Source organism: Nannospalax galili, unplaced genomic scaffold, assembly GCF_000622305.1.
Source record: "Nannospalax galili isolate Female #2095 unplaced genomic scaffold, S.galili_v1.0 scaffold375, whole genome shotgun sequence".
Classification (NCBI taxonomy): Eukaryota; Metazoa; Chordata; class Mammalia; order Rodentia; family Spalacidae; genus Nannospalax; species Nannospalax galili.
Window position 1 is genome coordinate 220,350 of NW_008337054.1, and position 13,769 is coordinate 234,118.

General features: G+C 42.6%; 1 protein-coding gene across 2 annotated transcripts in view; it reads left to right on the forward strand.

Moving 5' to 3' along the window:
• The window catches only part of Rragd (Ras related GTP binding D), a 59,006-nt gene that overhangs the window by 24,868 nt on the left and 20,369 nt on the right, over positions 1-13,769 (forward strand). For both annotated transcript variants that reach the window (XM_008831833.2, XM_029562976.1), the window contains exons 2-3: positions 5,885-6,180; positions 13,305-13,504. In XM_008831833.2, coding sequence (XP_008830055.1) covers positions 5,885-6,180; positions 13,305-13,504 — 496 coding nt within the window. The remainder of the gene's footprint in view (positions 1-5,884; positions 6,181-13,304; positions 13,505-13,769) is intronic.

Here is a 13,769-nt window from a genome sequence, read left to right on the forward strand (position 1 = left end):
AGCCCAGGCTGGCCTGCAGCAGGCTGATTGAACTCACAGAGGTCTGTCTGCCTCTTCCTCCCGAGTGCTGGGATTAAAGGTGTGTGCCGCCATGCTTGGCTTTTATGTATTTGCTTTTACATTTTTTTTTTTTAATGTTCCTGTGTGTGCCCACTGTGGCCATCGGGGGAACAACCATAGAACTTGAATGGATTATCAAGGGACTGAGTAAATAACCAGTGGCCGCTATTACTTCTTCACATACGAGTTTCAATAGCACCGCAGCTCTGCATTTGTTTTCCTAGTATGAGAACTACAGCCACATGTCTATAGAACTGAACAGCAATAAAATGGTTTCTCATGCTTGTGAGAACCACAGTTCTCAAATATTTACAGAACTCTGTATAGTAATAAGAACATAAGAATTCAGTAAAACAAGATGAGCACAGCCACATTATCTCCATGCTATGTCAGCTTAGGAGGTTAATGTGTGTCATGAGAAACAAGAGGGGAGAACTGGCATTCTGGAGATATCTCCCCAGCAACCATTCTTGTGTAGACTTTCTCACGAGACACAAGGCTTTCCAGACGTACATGCTCAAAATTCAGCTCAATTCATCAAGCATATTTTTAAACACTATTTCACAATCCCTTCAGCCCACAGAGGCCAGAAGAGGATATCAGATCCCCCGGAGCTGGAGTTACAGGTAGTTGTGTGCTCCCTGATATTGGTGCTGGGAACTTAATTCAGGTCCTTTTTAAGAGCAGTGCAAGCTCTTAACCACTAAGCCATCTCTCCAGCACCCCCTGTTTTTAATTTGTACGTGTGTGTGTGTGTGTGTGTGTGTGTGTGTGTGTGTGTGTGAGTGTGAGTGCTAGGGCTGGATCCAAAAGCCTTATACACAGTAGGCACTCTACCAGTGAGCCACATCCTCAGCCTTTGCCCTTGGTTTTTTTTGAGACAAGATCTCACTATGTAGCTCAAGTAAGCCTTGAACTTATCATGTAGCTCAGTAAGGTTGGCCTAGAACTCCAGATCCTATTGCTGCCACCTCCCAAATCCTGGGATTACAGATATGCCATTACACCTGCCCAGCTTTCTGGTAGTTTTTCTTGTTGTTTGGAGACAGGGTCTCACTATGTAGCCCTGGCTGCTCTTGGAACTTGCTATGTGGACCAAGCCGGTTTGGAACCCACAGATATCTGCATACCCCTGGAGGTCTTGGATTAAAGGCGTGTGCCACCATACCTAGCCCCAGAACCCTCTGGTGGGGGGGGGTTGAAGTTTTGCTCCTTTTTTTCTTTTTTGTTTTGGTTTGTTTTTAAGTATGGGCTTGTTTTTAAGTTTCTCATTTTTATTTAGTGGGCCTGTTTATTTTGAGTGTTCTTCTCACTTGGGAAGGGCTCATTGTTTTTGATAAATCTTGCTTACCCTTTATGCTCTGCAGTCTTTCTCTTTTGAAGCTTCTTTTGAAGTGCTGAGGATTAAACTCAGAGCCTCCAGCATGCTAGTCAACTGCAGTGCTCCACCTTTGAATTACATCCCTAACCTGTTTTGTTGTTTGTTTTGTTTTGTGTTTGTTTTTGGTGACAGGGCCTCATGTTTGATCAAACTGGCTTTGAACCCCCATCCTCCTGAGTGCAGGATTACAGGCATGTACCACTATGTCCTGCCCTTTGGGGAACTTCTTTGGTAGAAAATGGAACTTCTGAGTCTTATTCCTGATGTCACTAGTTAATGTTCATTTCATACCTTCCAGGACTCTCTTTCTTCTTACTTCATTTGGAGAGAATTTGCCCATTCGTTCTTTCCCTCAGCTGTGTTTATTTTACCTTGCATTCTCTATGCCTCTTCCCTCTGTGGTGGTATTTCCAGGTTCTCCATGAGCCTTTCTTCTGACTGCTTTCGCTCTCAAATTGTCACCATTTTCCCCTTGCTTACTTATCTGTAACTTAAAAGTTTGCTCTGATTCCTTTATGAACTCTTCTGCAGGGTCCATTCCTCCCTTTGCTGATATGCATTCTCTTGTGTAATCAGTATTTCTCAGATGTTTGGCATTTGAGGAAATGTCTGGAGGGAAGATGGTGACTTCTCAGAGGGTGCCGCGCTCTGTGTGTTGTAGTAAGAATCAGATATGCGAGTACTCGGAGGACAGTAATGTGGGTGCTCTTGCTGCTGGGCCTCTCCAGTGCTGTGGACCTACTGTGTTTCTGCCATCCTCATTGCCTCCAGTCTCCCTCATCCACATCCCACATCCTCCCACCGGCAGAACAGCCTGGTGTGTGTGTCTCATGATGGAGCAGTTTACCTGGGCTCTTGTTATGTGATTCTCCAAATGATGGCCCTCTTGGGTGTCTTCACACCCCCTCTGCCTCAGAATTCTTATCATTCAGAGTTTGGCTTCAGGTTTCTCTCGCATCTGCTCTTTTCTATTTCTTTCTTTCTTTTTTCTTTTCTTTTTGTCTTTTTGAGACAGGGTCTCCCTGTAGTCCCAGCTGGCCTGGAACTCACTATATAGACCAGGCTGGCCTTGAACTCACAGAGATCTGCCTGCTGGCTTAATTCTTTCTTTTTTAAAAAATATTTTATTATTTTTTTATGTGTATGAGTATAATGCCTGCATAGGTGCACCTGTGTTCTACAGTGCCCACAGAAGTCAGAAAATGGTATTGGATCCCCTAGAACTGGAGTTACAGATGGTTATTAGCCACCATGTGGGTGCTGGGAATTGAACCCGGGGCCTCTGCAAGAGCAGTCAGTCCTCTTAATTGCTGAGCCATCTCTCCAGCCCCCTGTTCTATTTCTTAGGGGGTTCTCAAACCTTCTCTTTTATTCTTAGGGATTTAGTTTGGGAAGGCTTTAACATGATGACATCCTATTTTTACAGTTTACGATCTACTTTAAAATGTTTTATTTAGCTGGAATAATATAATATGCAGCCTTTTGCTTCTAGCATCTTTTCACAGTGTGAGGCTTTCAAAGTTTATCCCTGTTGTAGCTTGAATTAGCACTCTAGCCCCTTTTCATGGCTGATTCATATTCTGTTTATGAATATGTCACAGCCTATATATTCATTTATGAATTGATGAGCATTAGGCTTTGAATACTTCCTAGCTATTGTAAGTGAACATTCATATGCAAGTTTTTGCTTGGGCATATATTCATTCTTAATTAATTAATTAATTTTGTGTTTTTGAGACAGGGTCTTCCTGTAGCACCACCTGGCCTGGAACTCACTATGTAGACCAGGCTAGCCTCAATCTCACAGAGATCCGTCTGCCTCTGCCTTGCATGTGTTGGGACTAAGGGTGTACATCACCATGCAGCATATGTTCTTTTAAAAATTATATTCCTAGGACTGCAGAGATGGCTTAGTGGTAGGGAGCACTGGCTGCTCTTGCAGGAGACCTAGGTTCAAGTTCTAGCACCCACATGGCAGCTATTGGCTGTCTTTGGCTCCAATTCCAGGGGATCTGTGGGCATTGCATGGCACTGCATGACATGGGTGCACTTGCATACATTTGGGCAATACACTCATACACATGGAATAAAAAAAAATTAAATAAATAAATAAATAAAGTTAAAAAAATATATTCCTGAGCTGGGTGTGGTGGTGCATGCCTTTAATGGGAGGCAGAGGCAGGTGGATTGCTGTGAGATCAAGTCCAGCCTGGTTGACATAGTGAGTTCCAGGCCAGCTGGGGCTACAGGGACACGCTGTCTCAAAAAAACAAAAACAAAAAAAGTATATTTCTACTGGTGGGATTGCTGGGCCATGTTACAGTTCTATATTGAAGCTTTTAAGGAAGTGTCAAATTATTTTTCAAAGTGTACTGTTTTACATTTCTACCAGCAGTACGAAAGAGCTCCAGCTTCCCAGCACATGCCGTACTACTTTGTTTTTTTAAAAAAATTATTTATTTTTATTTTATGTGTATGAGTGTATTGCCTGCATGTATGTAAATGCACCTGCATCATGCAGTGTCTATGAAAGTCAAAAGAGGGTGTCAGATCCCCTGGAACTGGAGTTGCAGATGGTTGTTAGGTGCCATGTGGGTGCTGGGACTCAAACCTGGGTCCTCTCTAAGAGCAGTCAGTGCTCTTAACTGCTTAACCATCTCTTGAGCCCTAATACTTGCTACTTTCTGTAAGTAGGCATCTCACTGTGCTGGTTTTAACATGTATTTCCATGGTGGTTGATATGTGGGACCTTTCTTCATATGCTTATTATATGGTCTTTAGAGAAATAGCTTTAGATCCTTGGCTCATTTTCCCCTTGGGTTATCTTACTATTGAGTTTTAGGGGTTCCTCATACATTTAGAGATTAGAGCCTTGTGGTTTAAAAATGCTTTCTTCCATTATGGTAGTTGCCTTTTCTTTAATTAAAAGAAAAGAATTTATTTTATTTTTATTTGTGTGTGTGTGTGTGTGTGTGTGGTGTGTGTGTGTGTGTGTGTGTGGTGTGTCTGTGTGTGCCTGTGTGTGTCTGTGCATGTGGGTACAGGCATCCATTGAGGCCAGAAGAGGGCATCAGATCTTCTAGAGCTGGAGTTACAGGTTGTGTCACTCAACATGGGTGCTAGGAACCAATCCCAGGTCCTCTGTAAGAACAGCAAATACTCTTAACCGCTGAGCCATCTCTCTAGCCCCATCTTTTTAAAGTGTTGATCACGTGCACTTTGGGTGTCCCTTCTGCTTGGTTACTTGTGCTTTTGGTGTCACAGCTGAGAACCCATGGCCTGATCACATCACCAAGGTATGTTTCTTTCAAAGAGTTTTGTAGTTTTAGCTTTTAAATTGAGGTGTTTGTCCATTTTCAGTTAACTTGTATGTGGTATCAGGTAAGAGTTCAACTTTATTCTTTTGCGTGTGAATGACCAGTACCTTTTGTGTGCGGATGATCCAGTACATTTTGCTGAATGAGTCTGCATGCTATGTAGCCCAGGCTTGTCAAGAACTCTTGACTCACCTGCTTGAGTCTTAATTATTTTAGGCCCTTGATTTCATTTAACTAGCATAACAGTCCTGTGAAATGTTTATTGTCATTATCATTTCCATTTTATTTTTATTTATCTATTTATTCATTTGCTTATTTATTTATTTTTAGATAGGATCTCACGATGCAGCTATGGCTGGTTTGGAACCAGCTATATAGACTCAGCTGGCTTTGAATTCACAGAGAGCTGTCTAACTTTGCCTCCTGAGTGCTGGGATTAAAGGCATGCTCCACCACATCTGGTTGAGTCTTTTTTTGGATCACACAGAGCCTTAGTTACAAGAGATTGTGAGTTACTAGATGTGGGTGCTGGGAACCGAACTCAGGTAGGTCCTCTGTAATACCAGCCTCTGAGCCATCTCCAGCCCCAATTAATTTAAATTTAAATAGTTGTCTGTGGTTATCTTACTGATGGTGGGAGCCAGGAGTAGGTGGGCCTGACCTGCCTTTCACAAGCTTTCACGCATTCTCTCAGTCTGAATCTAAGGCTTCTGGTTTGTGCCTGTTTTTTCCAGGCCTTGAGGCCCATGAGAATACTGGTCAGAAGAGGGTAACCAAGGGCACCTCTTTAGTGCATAGGCACTCTGTTGGCCACATGAAGGAGAATGTGGCTTAAGACCTGAGTTCCTTTGTGGACAGGCTGCTCTAGGAAGCCTCTGCTTTTTGTATTTCAAGTTCCTGCTCAGGATGCCAAGCTGTGCATCTGGACTGTGCTCCTCTGAGATGTATGAGGGAATGAGAGCATTTCAGGGTTTTTCATGCCCCCACACTGTCCTATGAGTGGCCAGTGGAGGAAACACTATTTGGAAGAGTAGCACCTGAGTCATAGATCCATCTGAGGTGGAAGTGAAACTCCGGATCAAGCACTGTCCACCACTCACTCTGTTTTGTTTCATGGTTTCTCTAGTTTTGGACTTCAGTGACCCTTTCAGTACTGAGGTGAAGCCCAGAATCTTGCTCATGGGTCTCAGGAGGAGCGGCAAGTCATTGGTTCAGAAAGTCGTCTTTCACAAAATGTCTCCCAACGAGACCCTGTTCCTGGAGAGCACCAACAAGATCTGCCGGGAAGACGTCTCCAACAGCTCCTTTGTCAACTTCCAAATTTGGGACTTCCCGGGACAGATTGACTTTTTTGACCCTACATTTGACTATGAGATGATCTTCCGGGGAACAGGAGCACTGATCTTTGTCATTGACTCCCAGGTACAGCCAAGTCTCACCAAAGGCAGCACTTCCCTCCATTTTTATTGCGTGTGTGTGTGTGTGTGTGTGTGTGTGTGTGTGAGAGAGAGAGAGAGAGAGAGAGAGAGAGAGAGAGAGAGTCAGCAGACAACCCTTGAGAGTCTATTCTCTCCTGTACCTTGTGGTATGTGAGGATCAAACTGAGGTCCTCAGGCCTGTGTGTCACATCTATCTGCTGAGTCATCTCATGGACCCTTTGGCTTGTTTTTTCAAAGCTACAATAGGCCTTTCTGCCAAACAAAGGTTTCTTAAAGACTTTTGCAAAGGAAGAAAGGCTCTCTATGTCCTACCATGGCCGACACTCAGCCCACCTGAGGGGCCTTTCACACCTCAGCAAATCATAGACCTAGGAAAACCTCACAGATGTAGGTCAGAGCTCTGCAACAAGATCCTGCTTATGTGTTTATTATGTAGATAAAATTCTAAGTGAAAAATTTTCCTCTGAATCAAATTAGTAGTAGTAGTGGTAGTGTGCACTTGATCAATGCTGTTTTATATACTTGTAGACAACTGTAAAAAGTAAAATTTGAGATGAGTATTTCTCTTAAGAAGTTGTTATTTGATTTTTTTTTCCCATTTAATTCACATCTGTGCTTGGATAACACAGGATTTGAACCAGTTCTACTTTTATTTTTTGTTCCTGTAGCTGTGAGTACTGGGAAAGTATGTTCACATAGATAATTTGGTAGATATGAGGGTGAGTCTTGTTATAGCATTTATTCGATTATTTAAAATACTTCCATGTTAAATCTCCCACATATGTAGTTTACTCTCATGAACAATTATTTTTAGTAGTTTATTAGCAGATCTGAATAAGGCTTCCTTCAACTTTGCTGTAAGTGAAAAATAGGGATCTCTTGACCAGTGAGCATCCTTGTCCCAGGAGTCAGTCATTCTCTCCGTTGAGGCATAGACTTTTCTGACTGGCTCTTTGACATCTGGGTTCCCGCAGGTCAGTGGGGAGAGAAGTGGGAGACAGCTGCCTCAAGCTGACCTGTGATGATGAGAGTGTGTAGTGGGAATGCAGCCCTGGTGCTCTGCACACAGTCTTAGTGTTTGGACTGTGACTTAGATTGGTCTTCCCAGGCTCTCCAGCTGTGTGCTAAGCCAGAAAGTGCCCTGTCTGGAGGTCGGCGTCCAGAGACCCCAGAGATGCTGGGAGACTGTTGTAATCATGTCTTGAAGTCTATGTTCTCACATATGAAGCTGTTCTCACATATGAGTGCATCAGTTACTAGGTGCCTCTTAGTATTATAGAAGTAATACTTGTAGAAAAGCATTGGGTGCCACTGTGTAGTTGTGTAGCTCTGTGGGTGGACAGGATTCTATCTTTCCTTCAGGGAAGGTGTGGAGGGGCTGTGGAGGGGGCTCACTCTCTACATAGGCCCACCCAGAGCTTTTGCATAGATCCCTGCACACACCTAGAGCCTGCAATTAGCACTCATTTTCCTGGCTGTCCCACCTCACTGACCTGTTTTCTGGCCCATCTGAGGTCTTGGCCAGCTCCCCTGCCCTGTCTGTCTCCTAGCACCTACATTCAGGGAGGTTAGTGCCGTACTGGGGAAGGGGATCCATCTTCCTCTAAGTCACCCCATGCAGTTTCTGTAGTGTTTAAGCAGCAGTGACATAATCCTGCCCACAAGAAAGTGGATTGCAATCAGACTTTAAGATCATTTTAAGATGATGGCTTAGTAAATACACAAACACTATATTGTGCTTACGTAGCAATTGCAATGCAAATCCAAGGTATTTATAATATGACTGTAATTTGACTCAAACCAGATATATTTGTTTATTTTTATTTTTATTATTTATTTATTTTTATTTTATGTGTATGAGTGTTATGCCTGCATATGTGTAAGTGCACCCGTGTTGTACAGTGCCCTTGGAGGACAGAAGGCATCGGATTCCCTGGAGCTGAAGTTATGGATGATTGTTAGCTGTCATGTGGGTTGTGGAATTCAAACCTATGTCATCTTCAAGAACAGCCAGTGCTCTTAACCACTGACACATCTCTCCAGCCCCTTATTTTTATTTTCTAATTATTTATTTACTTTAAAGATTTATTTTTAATTATGTGTATATGTGTGTGTCTGTGCACTTGAGTGCAGGTGTTCTTGGAGGCCAGAGGTGTTGGATCCCTTGGAGGTAGAGTTACAAGTGGTTGTAAGCTGCCTGCCCCACCATCCTGGGTTCTGGGAACCAGACTGGAGTCCTTTGCAAGAGCAGAATGTGCTCTTAACAGCCGAACAGCTGAGCCCTCTCTCCAGCCCACATTTAGATAGGTAGTTTGATTTCTTTCTTTCTTTCTTTCTTTCTTTCTCTTTCTTTCTTTCTTTCTTTCTTTCTTTCTTTCTTTCTTTCTTTCTTTCTTTCTTTCTTTCTTTCTTCTTTCTTTTTTACTATATAGTCCTAGCTAGCGTGGAACTCAAAGAGATCTGCCTACTTTTGCCTTTAAGTGCTGAAATCAGATACGTGCATCCATACCTGGGTTTTGATCTTAATTTTATCTGAACATGGAAAGAATGATAAATGTCTTTCTTATCCTAGTTTTCTTTCTTCTTTTTTAGCTATAGGTCACATGAAGTTGTAAGAATGTGAGATTCTATCTCTCTCCCTCTACTCTGCTTCTCTCCTCTCCTTCTTTCCCTCTTATTTCTTCCTGCCTTTTCTTTCCTTGAGACAGGGTCTCACACTGTTGCTCAGGCTGGCTTGAACTCATTTTGTAGCCCTGACTAGACTTGAACTCACAGTAGCCTTCCTGCCTCAGGTTCTTAGAGAGTGCTGGGATTACAGGCATGAGCACCACGCTTGGTGAGATTTATCTTTTAGGTTACACTTATATGTATGCCAGCAAAACACTCATACACATAAAATAAAAAATAAATAAATTTTAAAAATAATTATTTGAGCCAGTGTGGTGGCACATGCCTTTAGTCCCAGCACTTGGGAGGCACAGGCTGGTGGATCTCTGTGAGTTTGAGGCCAGCCTGATCTCCATAGTGAATACAAGCCAACGGTGGCTACAGGGAGACCTTGTCTCAAAAAGACTAAAATAATAATAATAATAATAATTGATTGATTTCAAACCCTACTGCTTAGTTGCTAGACGCAGACTACAAAAACAATGTTTCATGGATCTTGCCCGACATCCTTACAAGTGGGAAGAGGTTAATCAGATCTTCAGGAAGCTCCTCAATGCACTTGTGTACGCTTTCCTATTCCTTTTTAAATCTTAAAAAATAGTTTATATTTTTAATTTTATGTATATGAGTGTATTGCCTGAATGTATGTAAGTGCACCCATGTTATGCAGTGCTTGTGAAGGTCAGAAGAGGGTGTTGAATCCCCTGGAACTGGAGTTACAGATGGCTATTAGCTGATATGTTGGTGCTAGATATGTTTGGTTCAGAGGACTGAACCAAAGTCTTTTGTAAGAGCAGCCAGGGCTCTTAACCACTGAGCCGCCACCTCTCCAGCTCCTCCTTTCTTCCTTTTTTAAAAAATAAGTATTTTCTTTTATTCTGTTTGTTGTATGATGTGTGTTGGCACTGCACCCCATGGAGCATGTGTGAAAGTCAGTGAACAACTTTATGGAGTTGGTCTTCTCCTCCTATCTTTTCATAGGTTCCAGGGACTGAACTCAGATTGTCAGGCATATGTGGCATGTCCCTTTACCCACAGAGCCATCTCAGCAGTCCCTTTTCTTCATTTCTAAGTGGGGTACTTTGGTCTGAAACTTCCTATTTTTATTTTTTTGCCCAGGAATTCCTCAAAGGTCACAAAGTTTCCAGATAAATATATAAAATCTACAAGGAGAAAAAGTGTCCTTACTGAATGCTGTGAAGAAAAAAAGAACAAAACCCAAGTGATTTTGCATGGGCTAAATGTGTGATGCCTGGCCTGCAGAGACCAGCGAGTGTACCATATCTCCTGTAGTCCTTCCACACAGTCCGTTAGGCCTAGAGTTCCCACTGACTCATACTAAGTTGATCGTGACCTACGTATAACTTCTAGATCTAATAGCAGGCTAGAAACTAGAGTATATCTTTTATTTTTTATTTATTATAAACAACAATTTAACAATCATAGTGGAGATGTTGGAGAAATGGCTGTATGAGTAAGAGAGCTTGCTATACAAAAAGCTGGGTATGACCACACACATGCCTGTAACCTCAGTGTTGTGGAATGGGGCAGAGACAGGATGATCACTGGGGTCTATTGACTCTCAGTATAGTTCCAGGTTCAACAGGAGACCCTGTCTCAGGAGAGTAAGGTAGAGGGGCTGGAGATGGCTCAGCAGTTAAGAACACTGGCTGCTCTTACAGAGGACCTGGGTTCGATTCCCAGCATCTACATGGTGGCTAACAACTCTCTATAACTCCAGTTCCAGCGGAATCTGATGTCCTCTTCTGATCTTTATGGGTGCTGCACAATGTGGGTGCACTTACATACATGTAGGCAATATACTCATACACATAAAATACAAATAAATAAAATACTGAAAAAGAGGGAGTTCTCTTTAAAGATATAAGCCATAACAATTTTTGAGATGGAATTTACATGCAGTAGAATGCACTCATTTTTAGTACATAATTTAATGGGGTTAACAAATGCGTCTCCCATGTAACTATCCCTAGAGGCTCCTGTGGGCCCTTTCATGTACTGTCCGTCCCCTAGTGCCCATCCCTAGGCAAACACAGATGTGCTTCTTATCCCTATAGATTAGCTGCCTTTTCTAGAGCTTCATATATTTGGAGCTGTTAGGTAGTAGGTTTAGATTTTAGTGCTTAGTCCCCTGTCGTGGTGCCTAGTGTATGCCTTTATTTAAAAGGTATTCAGAGGGTGAAAGACGAGGGCTACATTGGTTATTTTCTTCTTTCTTAGTTGCCTAGTGAAATATTTAATATTTTGATTTATCTAGAGACTAAGGCTTCCTTTTTACTAGTTTAGTTTGGAGAATTGAGGAATGCAGAAATAATCTCCCTCCCTTCCCATGAAAAAGACCCTCCTTCTTTGTTATCCTGGCCTTTGTTTTCCAGCTTTGGAGTCGTACTAGAGCTCAGAATGGGATGGGGAAGTAGTATGAGGTCCTTTAGATTTCTTTCTCTAGATACCTTTCTCTCTCTTCTTTTTTTGTAAAAACAAGACCTGTTCACCCCCCTCAAACTGACAATAATTCAGAAACCAGAGCAACTAGGTATTGATGAGTCTGCCTAGAGCAGTAGGTGCCTGCAAGCTGTCTGGCCCTGGTCAGGGACTCACAACTGTGAACACAGAGCAGCCTTTGGGAAAAACTGTGTGTTGAAAAGACTGTTACTGCATCACTGTACTGACATTTCATTGGACACATTTGGATGTTCATCAATAGATCAGTACATAGGATATGGACCATTCATAAAGTGAAATTTCAGAGTGAACCTCCCAGGCATAACCGGAACATGGTATCATTTATTTTTTTACTACATTTTGCTTTGCAGCAGGGGGCAGGAGGGGGTGGGCCGTGATGTAGGTGTGGAGGTCAGAGGACAGATAGTGGGGTCTGGTTCTTTCCTTCCATCATGTGTGTTCTGGGGATGGAACTTAGAGGAACTCAGGTAGTCAGGGTTGGCAGCAAGTGTCTTTACCTAATGAGCCATCTTGATGGCCCAGCTTGGTATTTCTATAAGTTTTGAACACTGTAAATGCTGTTTGGGTTTGCATGTGTTGTAGTGTGAAGAGATGAGTGGAAAAAAAACTGTGCTCAGTTGCTGCTTCTCCAGACTGGTAGAGAGACAGGCTGGGCTGTGAGCAAGGGGGCACATACAGGGCTTTGATATTGATACTTCTTTTTCTTCTTTTTTAAAAGGTTTATTTGTTTTATTTTATGGGTATTGGTATTTGCCTGCATATATGTATGTGTACCCCTTATGTGCTTGGTGACACTGAGGCCAGGAGAAGGTGTTGGATCCCCTGGAACTGGAGTACAGAGTATTGTGAACTTCCATGGAACCAAACCTGGGTCCTCTGCCAGAGCAGCAAGTGCTCTTAACTGCTGAGCCATCTCTTCAGCCCCTCTTTTTCTTCCTTAAAAGAATTCTTTTTTATGATGCTGTGACTCAAACCCATAGCCTGATGAATGCTAGGCAAGGACTCTACCACTGAGTGACATCTCCAGCCCTGCTTTGAAACAATCTTACACAATAGTCCAGGCTTACCTAGAATTCACTGTGTAGTTCAGGCTGGCCTTGAAATTCGTGGAAGTCCTCCTGCCTCAGACTCCCTAATGCTAGGATTATAGGTGTGAGCCATCATGCCTGAGGCTGATAGTTTAATTCTTAAACAGAAAGATGGACACACAAGTGTTTGTTATTTTATTTTAGAGATGGGAAGGAGAAAAAATAGTATTGTGATGTTTGAAGCAAACCCTCTAGACCAGAGGTTTCAAACTCTGTACAGGGTTGGATGGATAATGCTGGAGGCTCTGGGGACTGTACTGTCTGTAGGAGCTCCCACAGAGGAAGTCTTCTCACCTCTCAGTGTGGCATGATGTTGCCCTAGACAACTTGCAGACAGACAAGTATGGCTGAGCTGAGTTCCCATGGAACTCAGTGAACAAAAGCTAGCAGGAAGGCCTGCAGGCCAGTCTGCTGACTTCTGCTCTGGACTTGTGTTATAATTATTCCCCAAACTCCTTTCTGTTCCTCCTGGTGTTTTATTGTGTCTCCATCTGTAATTGTTCATCATTGTCTTCCAAGAGTCTTGGGAAACTGGGAAGAATAGGTTTCCAGGAAGGACCTAGGTGGTGTTGGGATCAGTTTCTTTCCTGAAACTGCAACTCTGATCATTATGTTTGTTATCAGCCAATTTTGTCAAATTAATTTCATTTTTTAGCTTTTCTTCTCTCTCTCTCTCTCTCTCTCTCTCTCTCTCTCTCTCTCTCTCAGCAAAATTAGGTTTTCACACTTGAAGTCTACGAAGTCAGGATTTTTTTTGTAGGGATGGGGGATTGGCAAAATGTTTTGGAGGTTGTAGCCATGTAGTTCCAATTGAAGAGTGTGTATGAAAGTTCTGGAAACGAAGTTGAAGGCATGGACTTTGTTCCAGGATGACTACATGGAAGCGCTGGCCAGGCTCCATCTCACGGTGACCAGGGCCTATAAGGTGAACACTGACATCAACTTCGAGGTGTTTATTCACAAAGTGGATGGTCTGTCAGATGACCACAAAATTGAAACCCAAAGAGACATTCACCAGAGGGCAAATGATGACCTTGCAGATGCTGGATTAGAAAAAATTCACCTCAGGTAAGAGCAGAGACCCCTTAGGGTCCCAAGGAAGGGTGGAGCAAAATGGGTTTGGGCTCAAGAGTCACCATGGCTGGCTTGACACAGTTTACCTGCTCACCTGTTCTGTCCTGGGGTAGGATTTAGGAAAAATGTTTTGCACATGCTAATTCTAATCTTTGGTGAAAGTAGTGTCTTATTTTGCTTTTGTATTTATCAAGTAGTCAAAACTAAACTTCTCATCTCATGTTAATAACAATAAAACCAATGACTCTAATCCAAGAAG